This window comes from Desmodus rotundus, chromosome X (assembly GCF_022682495.2).
Source record: "Desmodus rotundus isolate HL8 chromosome X, HLdesRot8A.1, whole genome shotgun sequence".
In the NCBI taxonomy this organism is placed as follows: domain Eukaryota; kingdom Metazoa; phylum Chordata; class Mammalia; order Chiroptera; family Phyllostomidae; genus Desmodus; species Desmodus rotundus.
Genome location: NC_071400.1, coordinates 16,291,925 through 16,310,320, shown reverse-complemented (window position 1 = coordinate 16,310,320; position 18,396 = coordinate 16,291,925). Strand labels below are relative to the sequence as shown.

At 45.8% G+C, this 18,396-nt stretch overlaps 1 protein-coding gene across 2 annotated transcripts; it reads left to right on the top strand.

Moving 5' to 3' along the window:
* The first annotated feature begins 6,278 nt into the window (after positions 1 to 6,278).
* ZIC3 (Zic family member 3) lies at positions 6,279 to 17,660 on the top strand. Of its 2 annotated transcripts, none has more exons than XM_053917287.1 (3): positions 6,279 to 7,892; positions 8,993 to 9,156; positions 17,095 to 17,660. In XM_053917287.1, exons 1-3 carry the CDS (start codon positions 6,830 to 6,832, stop codon positions 17,242 to 17,244), a joined length of 1,377 nt encoding a protein of 458 aa, XP_053773262.1. In that variant the 5' UTR covers positions 6,279 to 6,829; the 3' UTR covers positions 17,245 to 17,660. The 2 variants fall into 2 exon arrangements, with proteins under 2 accessions (XP_053773262.1, XP_024422276.2); XM_024566508.3 differs by lacking the exon at positions 17,095 to 17,660 and adding an exon at positions 9,960 to 10,902.
* Positions 17,661 to 18,396: the final 736 nt, after the last annotated feature.

The window sequence follows — 18,396 nt, the reverse complement described above, 5'->3', positions numbered from 1 at the left end:
AGGAGATTTGTGAAATCCAAGCCCTCCTTGAGGAGGAGCAGTTAAATTGGGGAAGAGTCCAGTTTTAGGCATGGGGAATTGGGGTTACTTCCTTCCAGCTTCCTGAAGGCAGGCTGCTCATCCACCTTAGCCTGGACTCATAGGCCTGGCTTGGTTTGAACCCTGAAGTTGCCCCTCAGGGCTCAGTCAAGCAGAAAGGGTCAATAAACTATGTATCTGTAGCCAAAGAAGAAAGACAATAAAACCACTCTTGGGGTCAGAGGTCATCTAGTTGAGGATTGAGATATTCACAACTCTTTTTCCTCTCTCCTCTCTTCTTGTCCCTTCCTTCTCCCATGAGTTCATTTTGTCTTTTTCCAAAGTCAAATTTATCCCTGGAAATAATCGAGGGTGAGGCCGGAAAAAATTATGTCATGCAAAATGAAGCTTGAAAAATAGAGAGTGATGGTGGATAAAGCACACCACCGATTAAGAATACTTAGCCTCTGTTAAGGCTGCCATCCAATCCTAGATGAGGGGTCCGCAAACTTTTTCTGTAAAGGGTCAGATAGAAAATATTTTAGATTTTGTGGGCCACATTCAGTCTCTGTAGCATAATCTCTCCCCACCCCTTCCTTCTCCTCTTTCTTTTTCTACTTCTAACCCTTTAAAGATTAAATCACACATTCTTGGCTCCTGGGGTCATACAAATGTAACAGGCTATGGGCAATATTTGGCCTGAAAGTTGTCAAAGCACATTCAAACTAGAAGTTACTCTAATCCCCCCCAACACTCTGTCTTGTTTGGGGTTAGAGAAAAGAAAAGGGGAGAAAGGAAGCATCATATTTTTAAAATATGATAACCCTTTTTTCCCTTCCCCCATCTAGGAAAGAATTAAATGAGTGACTCCAAACCAAATGCAAAAACAACAGACAATTAGATTTTACAAAATGCCATTCCTGAACTATATGAAGTTCCTTGGGAGTTGAAAGGGCTGGGAAGACTATTTCTTAGGTGGAATTCTCATTCTCAGTTTGGGCAAAAGAGAAGATAATTCAGGTAATGCAGTCTCTGCCCCGAGGAGGAAGGGAGGAAGAAGAGGGAATGGTGGAATAGGCCCCAACCAGGAAAATAAAGCTTGAGAACGGATAGCTTGGAGGGGCCCCAAACCTAGGCACCAAGGATGAGAGTCACTGCCAGCACACATTGTGTGATCCATAGGTAATTTTGGGTGCAGGATCCTGTCTCAAGGTAGAGGAATGAATGAGCAAAAACATCTGGATAATCAAATGCTTCTCTCTACTTGTTTTGGAGCTGAAATCACATATATTTTAGAACTAATGGAGAATTTAGCAGCTAGAAGGAACATGGATTCCTGGGTAAATGTGTGCTTCAGAATGTTAGGCAAGCTTCACACCCTCAATTCATTCTCCTTACCCCATCTCTTCAGGTCTCTGGGGAAGTGCTGTAAACACAAATGAAATGCATGATTGCATATTTCTTTCTCCACCTTGGTCTCCATCCCTCCTTGCCTGGGTACTCCCCACCTGAAAGGGGTTCTGATCCTAAAGGAAAGGGAAGTACTCTTCTGATGTGACTTTTTCCTCTGGTACCCAGAGCCACTGCCAGTCTACCTTAGAGCCTGGAGGCTAATGTCTAAGTGCCCCCAGAGTAGTAAAGGTACTCATTGGTACAAGACCTGGCTGGCCAGGACCACAGCTCACCATGAGCCTTGCACCTAGAGTTGTCTAGTTACCAAGCACTGTCCAAACCCCTAGGATTTCACTCCATTTCCTGTATTTCCAGGGCTCTCTTCATTATTACAAACTAGATTCTGGTAGCTTTAGTCCAACTCCTTGCTTTCCTTCTCCAGATTCAACCCTACTTACTTCGGACAGTGTCTCTGAAGTTTAAACACACACACACATCCTTGATTGACAAGTACAATGAAAATGTCTCATTACCGACTTTTTTGCTTTGCATTACATTGGGCAGCGATATGCCTTGGACTGCAAAAGACAAAGGCAAAACATATTTTTAATAGAGTTGATTAACAATGTCTATTTGTTTATTTTATATTTAGTTTTAAAGGTATTTAGAGCTTATAAAATATTTGTCAAATGATGGGACTGTAGCAAAAACTCTGATGTAGCTGATAAAGCCTGGAGTCCAAATGAATGGTTGGCTAGTGCGTCTGAGGTCCCAGAGCTCCGGAGATAGATAGTTCAGCTCAGCCCCTGAAAGCAATTAAGAGCTTTATCTTAGCATAAAAATAAAGAGGAGTTAAAAATGCATTCCTTTCCCAGCTTTCTTCCCCCTTCATTTTTTATTGCGATTCCAGTTTTTCCTTTTAAAAAGATTCGGAACTCTGAAGAGAGGGCGGGGGTTTATGTAAAGAAAGTGTCGTTTACCAGAAAAAAAATCCAATAATGGTGAGTTTCAAGGACCTGTTTCAACGAGAGAAACACTTTGTGCTCCACTAAGGAGAGGCAAGGGCACCAAAATTCAGTGTCTTGGAATAATTCCCTTCCTGGACTCAAAGATTCATTTATTGAAATAAATCAGGAAGCATTGGCAGAACGGAAATCCGCTTGCTGAGTTTAAAGGGTCTTTAAAATGTTGCGAGTGTTAGATTGCAAGTCTTTTCTAAATACAAAACAGAAGAAAAGACTGCAGTGTTTCCCTTGGACTTAGAGAAAATTGCTAGGTCTCCAACTTAGGATAATTTCATGTCCACCACAGAAAATGTGTTTAAGAAAGAAATCCTGTCCGATAACACAACTTGCTGTATGTGTTTTGTTTTTTAGGGTGCTGCAGTGTAGAGAAAAGTGCTACAGAGTGGGGCTTCGGGTTGTACAGAGAAACCATCTCTCCTGCCCCTCTGGACATTCTGTTTTCCTCCTGCTTCTCCAAGATGAATCTCAAAAACTAGGGCTCAAACGGTTTGCTAATTTGGCAACGATCAGTTTCTCTGATTTTATTTGTTGCTTCAGATTTGGACATAAAAATAAATCTTTTTCTTATTTACTGTTTGAGCTCACTGTGAGGGAAAGGATCCCATTATATTTCCTATCCATGCAGACATGTGGATATTTAGACCAGACCACATACAACTGGGGGATGCATAAAACAGATTTATTGGTTAATTTACACTGCCTAATACACATGTAAACCCCAGTAAGCCAAAGCTGCCCAGAGAGCCTTGGTTACAGCATAAAATAAGAACCATGATCCCTGTGTTCAAGCTGCCCAGCCCTGCCCAGCCCAGCCCAGCCCAGCCCAGCCCAGCGAGTGCTTTCCCCACCTGAGAAACGAAGAAACTAGAGCTGTCTTTTCATTTGCCCCAGCCTATGTGCAGGAAAAACTTTTCTGTGCTCTCCTCTTTTAGCCGCCACTCCGCTCAGATTCAGCTCCACAAAGCCCCCTGTCCCCTGAAGTTCCTAGGGTCTCCTTGGAAAAGCGAGTTGAGAGGTAGGGACTTCAGGTAATCAGGAAAACTTCGCATTATTATTATTACCTTACAGGAGTGGTTTGCTGGGGGCGTCTTTGTTTTCACATGCAGTAACTTGCTGTATCTGGAGATATTTCGATTTCCACTGTGTTTCAAGGGTCAGGGTTCCCCTTCGCCCAAAAGGAAACCTCCACCCAAACCAACCTAAATATAATTCGAAATAGCCTGCCTCTGCTTTGCTGTTCACAAAGCCGCCAGACTGTCCTTTGGAGGCATCTGGGTTCCCTGCAACCCACCCAGCGACGACATCTCCTCAGAGTCGCACCCTCTGGCTGGGCCGGGCTGCCCCAGGAAAGGCTCCACCGCCCGCGGTTTTGGCCTGGCTGAACCGCCTCAGGTCGGCCCCTTAACAAGCATCTCCCCTCTCCACTTCGCGGTTGATGATCTAATTGAATTATGCCTTTTTTGTTCCTGTGACTACAGAGCACGTGCTGCAGGCAATTAATTATCGGAATGTGGCCATATCAAAACGGACACTGGGCACGGGGTAGGTCATCAGCGGCAATATCCACCCCCTGCCATGCGTTAGGGACCCCTCCCCTCAAAGGGGCAGGTTGGGCTCCCTCCACCGCCCTCTGTCCTCAGTCCGACTCCCAAACTGTCAAGGCCCCTGGTTCTAGGGATACCTGACGGGGCTTCCTGGAAACCCTTGGCCAAGCTAGGGCTCGACAGTCACCGCTTCCCCGCCCCTGAGCCATGAGCCTTGAGAATCTCTCTCCTCAGGACAGGCACTGTGAGGAAATACAAACTTTTTCAAACCAACTACCCGCCCAAGGTCCTTGGGGGTTGGTGGAAGGTGAAGAGAGGTAAAGGGGGAAGTGAATAGAGAGGAGAAAAAGAAAGAAAAGCAATCCTCCCTTTTTGTAAACCTGACTCCAGGGAATTCATTTGCATGATTTAGGCGTATTGTTCTCCTCTGAACCCCACTCCCTCCTCCCACCCAAAGAAACATTCTGCTGGGAGACACTGAAACCATTATTGGAGAGCCAGTTCTCAGTAAAGTAATAATTTAAGTTAGCAGTGAACTCACCTTTCAACCTGGGGCAGGAGCTTGATGTAGAGGGAGAATTGGGGCGAGTTTGATGGGAGGGGGGTTAAGTACCATAAGTGTGCTACTGGCAGGTTCTCCCCGCAGCAAACGGGCAAAGAAAGTAGGTGAAGTGTTGGTCTGGCCAGGCAGACTGGGGAGCAGGAAGTGAAAGCCTGCAGTTATAAAGCGCTGCTTGAGGCGGTGTCTCTGAGCGCCTCTGAACTTGATCAGATGTTTCCTACAGAGAGATGGCGGCCAGGCTGTGAGGCTTCCTCAAGGCGCAGACTTTGGGACTTGGCCCAGTTAGGGATGTGACAATCACAGCCATCTTTTCCCTGGCCTTTTCTTTCCACTTTCACTTGCCTGTATTCTTTGCAAATGCGTCACCACACAAAAAAGATGAGTAGATTTATAGCCTTGTCTGAACCTGGTCATTATGTCCGGAAAGACTTTGCACCAGACAGAAGTGGGGAGTGATCCCATACATAACCCTAGAAAGTAAATCCTTAATGGATAAGAATTCACGTTGTTGCTCCGGGTAGAAGTAGAAGATAGCAAAGCCTTGGCTGTTGGAGGGGGGTCGGGGGTGGGGAATTCCATCTCACAGTGTTCATTCCCACCCCCTCCTACATTTGCTTTTGAAAGTGTTGAAAATTCGAGTTTGATTAACCCCGTGGTTTGAGAACTGCACGGATTCTGTTCGTGTTTAGTGAGTTTGCTATATAGTGTGTTTAGCTTGTGTGCATGTTTTGTATACACTGGCTAGGCTAAGTGTATACTGTGCATATTTAGTATTTATGTTTGTGTGTGCGTTTGCTGTGTTAACGTGCGCGTGTTTACTCTGTTGAGTGCTCGTTTACTATTTTCTGTGTAGTTTTGTTGTTACTGGCTTGCGCGCTTACTGTTATTTGGTTGCGTGCCTGTTTAGAGTGGTGCGTTCATGTTTACTGTGTTTCGTGCATGTTTCCTGCTGCGTGCGTGTCTACTGTGTTATATGTTTGTTGTGTTGTGTCTGGTGTTCCGTGGGGAAGGGGTGGGCAGCAAGTTATAGCCACTACTCAAAACTAAAGATTCAACGCTTGGTTCAGACGGAAGAGAAATCAGCTCTAATTGTAATCATTTCTCCTTTTTTAGGTAACAAACGGCCGGCAGCAGCTCAGGCACAGACGGTGAGCTGGCTAACCTCATTCCGTGGTCTCTGGACCACCAGGGCCCACGGTGCATGTAGGGAGGATGCAGCTAGTGGGCCGTGAGCGCGGAACTCCTGAGCTTGTCCTGGGATCGGCACCCCGCGGCCACCGAGGGGACACGTTCTCGGGATGGTAAGACGCCTCGCCGACAGAGGGAACGATCCTTGCGAGGGAAAGAGTTCATTTGGTGAAAGCGATTAGAGCGCACGCGAGTGGTGCTTGCCCGCTTCGGGACGGAGGGAAGCTGAGGAGAAGCCTGATTGTGCCCTGCCGGTCCCTGGCTGGAGCCTGGCTCCAGTTCTCTACAGCAGCGTGAGCCCGGCGGAGCCCACTCTCGGGCGCTCGGCCTCAGCCGCCTCACCTGCCAAGCGCCTGGTCACGGCCCAATCAGAGGTGGTTGCTGGACCGCGGCTGCCATGTTCCCCACTCCGCGCTGCCAATCAGTGTAGCGGCGGCCAATGGGATGCAGGGCCGGGGGTCAGGTGACCGTGGGCCAGCTGTCTTCCCATTGGTGCGCCCCGAGCGGCCTCCCGCTCTGTTTATGTGAAAGGAGTGAGTGATTGACTTTATCAGTCCAAGGACATTACTCGGGAGGCGAGGAGGCTGGGACTCGAAGGGCGAGTGGCGCGGACCGAGCCTGCCTCTTGCCCACTGCCCGCCCGGCGGTCGTCAGCCGACTCTGCTATTTAGCGCAGCCCAGGCTGGAGACCCGTGTGGAGGGAGCCTCTGGCCCCGCGGTTGTGCTCTCGGGGAGAGGAGGGGTGTCTGGGACAGGATTGACAAACTCCGCCCTCCACTTGTTATTTTGCTTATTTTTCTTTGTGCGCGCCTTTTACTTTGTTAAACCAGATCTAGTCCCAGAGTCTTTCTCATCCCTTCCCCTCCCATCCTTTTACCCCCCTCTTCCCTACTCCAGTTCCTTCTACTTCCCCTCCTCCCTCCTATCCCTCTGCAGGAGACTCGCAGCGACGGAAAGTTGCAGCCCCTGGTACTATCTTGGGGGTCTCCCATCAGTGTCCAACTGCCGCCACCCCTCTCCGACTACAGCACTTCGGAGATCTCTTCACTCGCACCTTCGCTCTCTGCAGCCGGGTCGCCTGTACCCAGAACGCCCCACCCATGACGATGCTCCTGGATGGAGGTCCACAGTTCCCCGGTCTCGGAGTGGGCAGCTTCAGCGCGCCGCGCCACCACGAAATGCCCAACCGCGAGCCGGCGGGCATGGGGCTGAGTCCCTTCGGGGACTCGCCCCACGCGGCCGCCGCGGCCGCCGCCGCCGCCTTCAAGCTGAGCCCAGCCGCAGCTCACGATCTATCTTCCGGCCAGAGCTCTGCGTTCACACCGCAGAGTTCGGGTTACGCAAATGCCCTGGGCCATCACCACCACCACCACCATCATCACCATCATCACCACACCAGCCAGGTGCCCAGTTACGGCGGTGCCGCCTCCGCCGCCTTCAATTCCACGCGCGACTTTCTGTTCCGCCAGCGCGGCTCCGGGCTCAGCGAGGCTGCCTCGGGTGGCGGGCAGCATGCGCTCTTCGCGGGTTCGGCGAGCGGTCTCCACGCTCCAGCTGGTATTCCCGAACCCCCAAGTTATCTACTCTTCCCCGGGCTGCACGAGCAGAGCGCCGGACACCCGTCGCCTACAGGGCACGTGGACAACAACCAGGTCCACCTGGGTCTGCGCGGGGAGCTGTTTGGCCGTCCGGATCCGTACCGCACAGTGGCCAGCCCGCGCACGGACCCCTACACGGCCGGCGCACAGTTCTCAAACTACAGTCCCATGAACATGAACATGGGCGTGAACGTGGCGGCCCACCACGGACCTGGCGCCTTCTTCCGTTATATGCGGCAGCCCATCAAGCAGGAGCTGTCGTGCAAGTGGATCGACGAGACTCAGCTAAGCCGGCCCAAGAAGAGCTGCGACCGGACCTTCAGCACCATGCATGAGCTGGTGACACATGTCACTATGGAGCATGTGGGGGGCCCGGAACAGAACAACCACGTCTGCTACTGGGAGGAGTGCCCCCGCGAGGGAAAATCCTTCAAGGCGAAGTACAAACTGGTCAACCACATTCGAGTGCACACAGGCGAAAAGCCCTTCCCATGTCCCTTCCCAGGCTGCGGGAAGATCTTTGCCCGCTCCGAGAACCTCAAGATCCATAAGAGGACCCACACAGGTAAGGGGGAAGGGCGAGGGTCGCGAGATTCATCGCGGTACACCGCGGAGGGGCGGACATTCAGCTTGAGGGCAAGAGAGAGGGGCGGCGCCTCCAGGGTCTTTTGGAAAGGAAGCGCTGTCAGTGTCCCTCTGTGTCTCGCCTTTCTCGCCCCGTGGCACTTTTGCCCACTTCTAACTTCCCGGGCACATTTCTCTGCCGTCTCAGGATCTAATTGGAAACTTCTGGCACCCAGGAACAAACTGGCGCCGCCTCTTTTTGTCCCCCTTTCTGGGTTACTATGAAGGGACTCCGATTGTGTTGAGAGCGTATTGCTTACAAGCGATTTAGCTTTCGGCACACATTCGGGAAAGGCAACCATAGAAATGCTAATGAAAGCTAACTTTCAGTTACTTCCGCTCTTTTTTACCCGTGATTGGCATATCTCCTAATTAAATGACTAATACCTTTGTCAAACTATTTTTATTTGGAGTTCCAGGTTCGATTCAGTCCTCCGGGAGGAAAGCTAAAGTAAAAAAGGCATCACAGTTTCGTGGCTTGCTCTGAACATCTTGTAAACTGTCTGGAGTCCCTGGATTTATATAGTTTTCTTTCTGAAGGTTAAGTACGACGACTCAAGATTTTTAATACTGGCTTAGCAAAATCCCTGCATTTGAAAGAGGCAAATTAACTGGTACAAAGAAGGAGCTGAACGTGATTGTCCCGTCCCAGGTCCATTGTGCGGCCGGGGATTGGTTACATCGCCTAGGTAGTGGAATAACGTGGCTGCGAGTCGGGAGCCGTGGGCCGGGTAGGGTGGAAGTACAACTTAGGGGAAACTTTGGAGGAGCCCGGGGCTTTCCCGTCCTGCGCGAGAACAAAGGGACTGGCAGGTTGTGAGCCAGCCCTGCCCCACCCCCGCCCACCACTCCCCAAAACCGTGGGCTCAACCAGCGCTCTCCATTTTTCTCCAGGGAAAAGAGATGTTGCAGCCGCCCCCACTCGGCATTCCCTCTCCAGGAAGATCGCCGGGCGCTCCGTCTCCCGCTGCTCGGCTCTAGGAAGCTCCTGGCCCTGACCATATCCCCTCCTCCCCCGCTTTGCGTTTTTGCCTTTTGCAGGTGAGAAACCTTTCAAATGTGAATTTGAAGGCTGTGACAGGCGCTTTGCCAACAGCAGCGACCGCAAGAAGCACATGCATGTGCATACCTCGGACAAGCCCTATATCTGCAAAGTGTGTGACAAGTCCTACACTCACCCGAGCTCCCTGCGCAAGCACATGAAGGTAATTACCTCTTTATTAGCGGTCGGCGGCGGTTTATAAATACAGGGCCCAATATCGGGCCGTGGAACTGAAGTGCCCGTGCTGCCCACCTGTACCCTCCACTTTAAATCTGATTTGCTCCAGCCGTGACACCTACAACCCATTTTGGGGACCCGGAGTGGGCCGGGGGGCGGGGGGAGGGAGCAGAGGGAACAATTGGTTGTTTACTGGGAAGCTCTAACCAAGCTCGCCAGAGCTTGAGGTTGTAGCGGCTGCCTCTTCCCAGCTCAGCCCGGAGTAGAAAACTAGTGCCCGCGCCGAACCCGGGGATGGGTGGTTCATTCGCTCTCCAGCTTCCCATAAAACAATAGAGATGACAAGCGAGGTCTGATTCCCACACATTTTATGCAAGACCTAGCAGCGCCTAGGGTGCCTGTGCCACCTTTTTCTGTACCTGCTTTCCCAAGCCAAACCGGGCTTGATGAAACCTGGGTCCGGAGTATTGTATAGGACCCCAAAAGATTAAGTACTTATTCCACTCCATTCGCGGAGAAAACAATTTTGAAGGGCATGAATAAAACAGTGCCTTATTCTTTTTTCCATTTGTCAATATTAGGATTGAAACTGTTTTGTTGGGGAACATCTCCGGGTTTTCTAGACGTTGGTAATACAGATATTAAAAACAAACAAAATCAGCAGCGTTTCTCTTTTAAGTGGGTCACTGGGCTGTTTTGCTCTTACAAGTGCTCGAATTCTGCTCTTGTTTTTGCTTGCACAATGCCAGTTGGATTATATTCATTATAATATATACATGTTAATTTTAGGTTCATGAATCTCAAGGGTCAGATTCCTCCCCTGCTGCCAGTTCAGGCTATGAATCTTCCACTCCACCCGCTATAGCTTCTGCAAACAGTAAAGATACCACTAAAACCCCTTCTGCAGTTCAAACTAGCACCAGCCACAACCCTGGACTTCCTCCCAATTTTAACGAATGGTACGTCTGAGGACAAATACAAACACAAACCCTGTTAACCATAGAATGGACCAAATGCATTTTTAAAAGAAAACTGAGACCAGTCAAATGGAAATGGAGTTTTAAGGCAAAAGGCCATAAATAGGGCTATAGCTTGTTAATTGCAATTGTCCAGGATGGTTTCTGGGTAAGATCCAAAAGTAGCCATGCCCTTTTCTCAGGATTAGGAAATATGTTTTCACATGTGAAGGATTAAGTAATATTTTCACTGCTTTTTCCTCCCCTTTCTCTTGCTGTGCACATCCCATACCTAAACTCCTTCAGTTCATTTTAACATCTGTCCTGTTTCTTGAAAGGAAGTTATAGAGGGCTTGGTGGTGGAGATGTTAAACTGATGAAAATTCTTCGCCTTAGTGGTGATTGTTTAAACTCTCACAGTCTTAAACCGTGCCAAAGTCCTGTTATGTCTTGAACTTTTCCTCAAAGCATTACTCTTGTGAATGTATTTTTGTCTAATGGGGTCAAAACTGTTCAGTATTTTTCAGCCTGAGGATGTGATGTTACTCTACACAGATTGTGACATTTAGTATACAGTTGCCTTTGTAATAACTTTTTTTTTGTAAATATCCATTGATGCCATATTTATCGTTGTAATTTAATTATTGCTACAAGTGCCGGGAACTGAACAATATTTATGGATAAATGTTTTCTAACAAATTCTGTACAGCTTTTGATTATAACTGCTTTAGCATTAAATTTTATTGTTTTGAAAGAAGAACAAAATTTACAATTTTTGAACCACTGACTCCTTTCTCATGTTCTGTAACAGCCTCCTACAAAGAGGAGACGTGAGCAAATGAATCTTGTTTGTTGTTATTTATAACTCACTCAGATCCCTTTTTTAAATTGTTAAATTATTTTTCTACTGTGGTATAGATTCCTTACATTGTCAGTTTCCACCTGGGAATACCCTCCTTTCTTTATCTATAGCTCAGATGGTTCTTTAACTTTGAGTTTAAATGTGTTTGTCCCAGATTTTCGGCATGCAAGTCAAATATTACTGATCAATTCAGTTAGTGGCCATGACATCTCAATCTTGTACTTCAAAGACTGAGAACTGGATTTAATCATCCCTGTCCTACATATATAAACATAAGGTTACCTAATGAGTTTTATGTCCCTTAGTTTTTTATTAGCTTACATAAAAATGAACATTGCGGCAGGATGCATGTCTGTCTATTCTGTTGAGAGATCACCCATATGCCCATGTATGTTTGTATCTATGATTTATCTAATCTATCAAATCTATTTAGCTATCTATATATTTTCAAAAGTAAGCATATGTCTGAAATAGTGGTGATGAGTAAGGCCAGTTGAGCCGTGCTTACTATGTATGGTTAAAGTGCTTCTTTAAAAAAAATCATAGTCCATTTATAATTTTGGAAGGCAAAGGGATGTGTTTTGCTGTATATAATCAATTAATTTTCACAATTATTCATGACATTTTATAGCAGTGTGATAACTGCGCAGTTCTGAAATTTATTATGGAAAGAAAAACATTTGCAAAATATGTATTTTTAAAGTTCATGGTTTGTAGGCAAAGATGTTAAGAGCATTGTTTCCATTAAAATCAATAATAATGAAAAATGGTTGTTTGCTTTGTGATAAAATATTAACAATCCATTTAATCTTCAGTGAAGCAAGTCATTTAGATGGACAGTTTTTTACAGTTAAATGAAAAAGAATCTGCTTACTATTTTGGGGGGTTGGAGTGGGTAGAGTATTAAGAGACTTTTTTAAATAAATGAGGGTGCTGTTTAATATTGAGAGCCCAATCTGTGCATGAATAAACAGCCTGCAAATCAGTTAATAGAATGTTGGAGATAAGGAATTGTAAAGAATTTAGAAATGTAATGAATAGGGTTAAGTACCTTCTCTTGAAGGGACAATGCTTTAGGTTTTCCTGGTGGCAGTCAATTTGGTATTATAGATAATCATTTTGAATTCTAGAATTCTGTTTATTGTTATTTTTGAAGAAATAAAGTCTTGGCACATCTTATTTATAACATTTTTGTATTTGGTGCCTGATTTTTTTCAAACATTAAATAAATCAACCTTAAATTGACATGCTCAGAGAACTGATAGAAATTTTGATTCCCTGGATACAGTTGAAGAAGTATATTTTAAGTTATCTACTGATGCTTATCAGCAGACAATTATTAACAGTTTCTAACTGCAAATTCTTTGGGATGAAATTTTTTGTTTGTGGAGAATGGAGTTTTGTTTTGTTTTTGTTTTTTGTACTTTCCTCTGCCAGTAGAAAAGGCAAGGGCCTGAGTACCATGAACAGAGATTGGGATGACTTCACAAGTAATGAGCAAGTAACCTGGTCAGTCTGCCATACCACTCCTACCCCAGACATTGCACTCTTGACCTTGACATTGAGGATGCTGGACCAAATTCCTATTTTAGGATTTTTCCTTCACTTCAAACCAGAGAGTGTTTTAAATACTCAGCAAATTTTCACAAAGTGTATGTTAACAAGATTGGGTGTGATTATGTTCTAACTAAAATCTAAATAGAATAGTTTTTTTTTTCTGAAATATTAAGTGAACTTCAACAGTTTACTGTTTTGTTCATAGATTTTTTCTCCACCCCCACCCTAACTTCAACCTAACCTTAAATGGGAGTAGAGTGGTGAGTTGGATGAAAAATTTTTGGAAACTCGCTTCTCCCTCCACCCCCATTACATATATTAAATATCTTCTTAGATAAAGAAGAGTTTAATCTTTCTTGAGTAGGCTTGAAATTATTTTACTGAAAATTTTACTGTAAAGTACTATGTTAGAACAGGAGAAAATGCCAACTGACGATGATAACAATGTTAAGATAATGTGAAAGTTTTACACAATTTCCTCTAATTTGGGTGTAGTATCATATTTGTCAAGCAGTCTATGCTCCCTGCCTCCCTGTCTCTCTCTATCTCTCTTTTTTTTTTTTTTTTTTTTAACCAAGAGAAGCTTATTTTACTAGTAGGAAACTTCACAGATTTTCTTCCTATAATCTGAGTCTGGCAGTGTACATTTACATTCTTGAATTTTCAGAAAATATCTTAAAAGAATAAGCATCCCCACCCATTCCCCCAAACAAAATCTTGCAAGCCTAAAGATGGATCAGCTGGAAACCATGAATGTTAGTTAGGGTCTGAGTCTAAGTAATCTACCTCTAATTTCATTCTTGCTCCTGGTAAGAACTTTGTTAAAAAGCCCACTATCTTCCAAAACAGGTGTTTTAGCTTAAGATTTCTACTGTTGGGTGGGGAAGGGGGAGGTGTATACTTCAACACAGAAGTTTGTCATTCATCCAGTTTGGAAGGTTAAAGATCTGGCTCCAGATTAAGCAGGGTAGTCAGTTTTATCTACTTTCAAGGTTGGAGAGCCAGCGGGGACAGCCTCTGTTCACAAAGCCTCCCAGGAAAGTTGGGTTCAGGACTTCCTTGCCCCTCCCCCTTCTCGGCGCCTGCTGTCTCCTTGTCCCCTGGCTCCCTCTTCTCCCTTGTATAACTACCCGCTCCATCCAAACAAATGAAAACAGTCTAAGGGCATCTTTCCACTTAAGTTTCTCAAAGAGTTGCCACTGGCGTGCTCATTCCCTGGAGAGCGTTTCTCGGCTTGGTAGCTAGGCTGATATTTCTCTCGAGGTATCTGACCCTCAGGTCTCAAGTCTCTAGTCGGGATTTGCCCGCGATGAGACCAGACGTTCTGGAAGGCAGGACTCCCGCTCCGCTGTCTTTCAGGCCTTTCGTCGGGGCGCCCAAATTCTCTGTCCACACGAGTAGAAGCTGGAGCTGGGGGCGGGGGGACCTCATTTCCTACGGTCGATTGTCCTGCGGTCTCGGCCCGCTGACCCTTTGACCTCCACCTACCGGGCCCTCGGCGGCCGTAAGCCGGCAGTCGCCTGGGCTCCGAGGGCGCTTCGCGCCCCATCACCTCCTGGCGTCATTAGGCCGACGGGGCTGTAAAGCAGGAATCAGCCGCCGCCTAATCCGGACCTAGGGTCAATAGGAGCCCAGACAATGGTGAGCTCCGAAGGCACGGCATAACGCTGGCCACAAAAGTTCTGTTCCATTCCTTAAGGCGGGGGTGGGAGGAGGAGAAGGAGGAAGGTACTTGTACACCCGAAAACTGCTCTGAGTTCCCGGCGCTCTTAAGCGAGTGTCCTTTCCCTCGGCACTCCGGTCTCTTAGCGGTGTTAGGGATTGGAAGGGGTGGCGAGGCCCCGGGCCTGGCTGGAGGTCCGTGTGAGAGGCTGCCCCTGCGGGGAGAACAGACTTTGAAGTGGGTTTTTAGCGCGCACTTGTGAGAGCCGGGCCAGGGCCGAGCAAGGACCTGCTGGCAGGAAAGAAGCTCGGTACGGGTCCCGACCCCTCCCCCGCTCCCCGTAGCTCGAGCCTTTTCAAGCCGCTGCCGGGGGCCTGCCGTCCCCTCCCCACTCCAGCACCTTCGCCCCGCGCAGGCGCACACCCCTCAGCCGTCGGGTTGGATTTCGCTGCTAGGTGGTGGGGGGCAAAGTTGAAAGCGGCTTTACTGCGCCGCGGCCTCAGCTGAGCCGCAAGGGAAGAGAAAAGAGGCATGTGGGAAAAGGGGGGTCGATTTTGGGGCGGCTCTTGAGTTGTGAATATGGCGGCCGGATGTGAACCCCCGTGGAGCGCAGCAAAGCTCAGGCTGTGAGCTGCAGAACTGTTGTGTGGTTTAAACTCTTGTTATTCCCCAGTTCACAGAGCCTTGCAGGAGAATGTAGGTCGTGGTGACCGAACACAAAATTGTTCCAAAAAATAAAAAAGCGTAAGCAAATAAGTTCTTTCAGGGCACTTTGGGAGTGAGAAGTTGGAGAGCCTTCTGGGGGTTGACGTTCCCAGGGGCACTTGGACATGAAACCCGCCAGAAGCCGACCCACCTTTCCGACCCGACTTAAAACAGCCCCCACCCGTCCACCTCGGGCTTCAGTTTTCATTTTGAGTTACGGTGTACGGGTCGGAATTCCACAGCACCTTCCACTCCTTAAAAATGCCAGTGAGTGGACAATGTTATAGGACAATGGCGAGGCCCATGAAGCGAGTACGTAGGCACCATTTCCAAATAAAATGGCCCAGTTTATCCACACAGTCTTGTCATTTCGACTTTGAACTACCACGTTGCCCAGCCCCCCCCCCCCCCGCCCCGTTTTCTGCACATCTCATTTAAACATGGTCTTATAAAAAGTGACGCTGTTGAAGCTCTTCTGTGTGCTCTAACAGCTGGTGGTTTTACGTTAAAAATAAAAAGGCCATGATCTCTAAAACTTTCATTCAGCTTTTGCTTAACTGCCTTAATGCTGCGTGTGAGAGAACTCCTGTTAGCTCTGGGATCTTGCACTCGTGTTTTCTCCGCCGAAAAATGCTGCAGATTCACTAAAATGTGGGATTAAAAATTGTGGTTATTGACCCCCGGCTCCTTTAGGAAAACAAGCGGCACAAATTCTTTCACGTTGCGTGTTCATAAAGGCCAACAGTCCACTATCAAGTATTTGGATTGCTGAAGATTTGGGGCAGTTCCTTTAGGCCACTGTAGGGAGGACCCCAGGTGGGTGGGCAGGTCATTAGCAAAGCTGGCCTAGATATGGGGGAAATCTGCAAAACAGTGCCTTTATCTGCAGAGAACAATTGATGAGGTTGTCTTTCCTCCTTTTCAGTGCACAAAGAATACGGCTTTGGAGCAAGAATTTGGAATATGCATTTAAGTTGTCGCGCTTTGCTGGAAACCCCTGGGCAATTAAAATAAGCATGCTCTGTAGTATTTTCTGCCCTTTTCTTATGTGTGATTCCTTCAAGTCAAAGGGACTGCAGACAGTTTGGAAACTTGTTTTGAAGTTGCCACCCAACAGATCTTTCTCTTTTTTTCCCCTTTGGGTGAAGTTTCCTTCCTGGGCTCAGCCACTCCCCTTTTACCCCCTCGCTGGACTATGGTATTGACATCTTTGAGATCAAAGGAAGTAGATGGTGCTTGCTCTATACTTATTTTTCCAAGCTGTAGTTAAAACTCTGAGATTTGAGATTTTTCCTGGATAAAAGCTCTTGGTACCAGAAGAGTGGAAAGTGAAATGTTCATTCATTTGAAAAACCTTGAGCTAGTGGTTAAGCAGTTTGCCTCTAAGAACTACAGAACCCAGATTGTCTCCTAAATTGACTTTAAAACCAAGCTAAAGATGCACTGCTGAACTGTCTCCCCTGGATTCCTGTGGTGTTCTTTGGGTCATTTGATATGGTAAAAGTCTGGTTGACTTTCATAGGAGTTAAGTGAATGGAATTTCGGCAAAACTGGAGAATGATAAATTAGTAGAACTCAATTTTTTTTTAATGATGACCCCAAAGGGCACTGCTTTTCCCATTGACGTTTGGTTTGTATGATTACTATGGAAATTTACAGCTTGAAAAACACTTAGTTTTGCAGAAAGCATTTAAATGGTGGAGTTTTCACAGCATTTGAACTTATAGTAGTTTAGGAGCAAAACTTTGAATAACATTAAAGGAACTCCTGTTTTGAAAGAAAAAATCTGTTAAAACTAGAGAAAAGATCTTTCTTTAAAAAACTTATCTACCAAAGCAAACAATTTTGTATTTTTTTAATGTGGTGACAATTCAATCTGTTTACAAATTTGATGAATACAGAGAAATGTGAGCTTTACAGTACTATAAAAATAGCCTTCACTAGGTGGCAGGTTTATAATGTTTGATCTCCAATAGGATGTATATATTACCTAATGTGTTATTAAAACAACCTATGTAAAGACCATTTGAACATAAACTGTTAAAAATAACAGATTCCACAATGTTTTATTATAAACTAGCATTTAAAACAAAATATCCAACTAACATTTTATAAAATTTTTCTAAGAGTAAATGTAGCCTATTTGGAGCTATCTGCAGTTCACTTTTTTTTTTTTGCCAGTGTTGTCCTGCTTGGTATCCGGGACAGTCTCTAATTCCTGACGAAGAACTTGATACTGACGTTGGTTTGCAGCAGCCAGCCCTCTGTAACACTACCTATGCTAAATGCAGGGTTAATGCCGAACCTACTGTGCAAGAAATGATTTACTGATGAGGTTTCAAAGAAAACCACATCAATTTGATTGTCTGTTACCTTGTGATCATTTTAAGAGTAGTAGCTTTTTCCCTAGGTATAAAAAGACTATTTTCTTCTTTTGGTGTATTTCATTCTGTGTTGAACAATCATTTGTGAAATGAAAAACCAAAAAAGTACCCCCCCCCGAATTATAAATTACAGTATGGAGGTGAAGAGTGGTCTAATTTGTAACCCCACTATGTATTATCTCATGCATTGTGTTGACCTTGTCGAAAACCTCTTTCAAATATCTGCATTCAACATGTAGAACTAAAGTGTTTTAAACTAGAAACATGAACACTTGTTTTATTAATTTCATACGTTTGTGTTCAAAAAGCAATACCCAGGATCTCTACAGCTGTTGTTTGACCTAAATAAAACCATTTAAATTATTTTGTGATTATTGTCTTTTTACAGTGACAACTATAGCCTCTAAACAACCTTGTTTAACCTGTTGAATTGGGACAATTTTTATTCTATTCATATTTCTCATGATATAGCTGGGAATTCACTGAGCAATAAATTTTGAGGAAAAAAAACCTACTGAACAAATCCCAACCAACTGTTCTGACCTCTCAGTTTTTTCCTGGAGGGACTCACCAGGTGCTGGGGAGGTCAGGGAAAGAATTCAGAGTCAACGATTGATTAAGGTGACTAGAAGGAAGAACTGCAGGAAGGGAGTTTGAGAGAAAAAAAAGAGCATTTGAACACCACTACTTGGGTAAGAAAGAGAGAGAAAGACAAAACTGAAGATAACTTCAAAGGAAAAGGGGGGCCTCCAGAGAGGAGGCATTGCAGAATAGCACATTACATGTACTATTCAGAAGCCCCAAAGTGGTTCATGGGGCAGACAACTTGCAACCATTGATGAGAACACTTACAGAATCATGGAATGTAGGTGCTATTAAAACACAAGTTGTCATTAATTAACTGTGGTGTTAGACAAGATGAAGACACTTCAGAAAGATTCTTGGAGCTCTAGATAACTGATTTCTCATTTTAAATTTAACATCTGTAATCTAATCTAATCTGTGAGTGGCCATCATTCTATTTATTTGGCATGATTATGCCATGATGAGGTATTGTCAAATTGCAGCCTGATAGAGTATATTCCTACTGGTTCTTTAG

Coding starts and splice junctions, on each gene's coding strand:
- ZIC3 (XM_024566508.3), top strand. CDS start 6,830: ATGACGATGCTCCTGGATGGAGGTCCACAGTTCCCCGGTCTCGGAGTG. Junction 7,893..8,992: donor CCATAAGAGGACCCACACAG/GTAAGGGGGAAG, acceptor TGCCTTTTGCAG/GTGAGAAACCTTTCAAATGT. Junction 9,157..9,959: donor CCCTGCGCAAGCACATGAAG/GTAATTACCTCT, acceptor TGTTAATTTTAG/GTTCATGAATCTCAAGGGTC.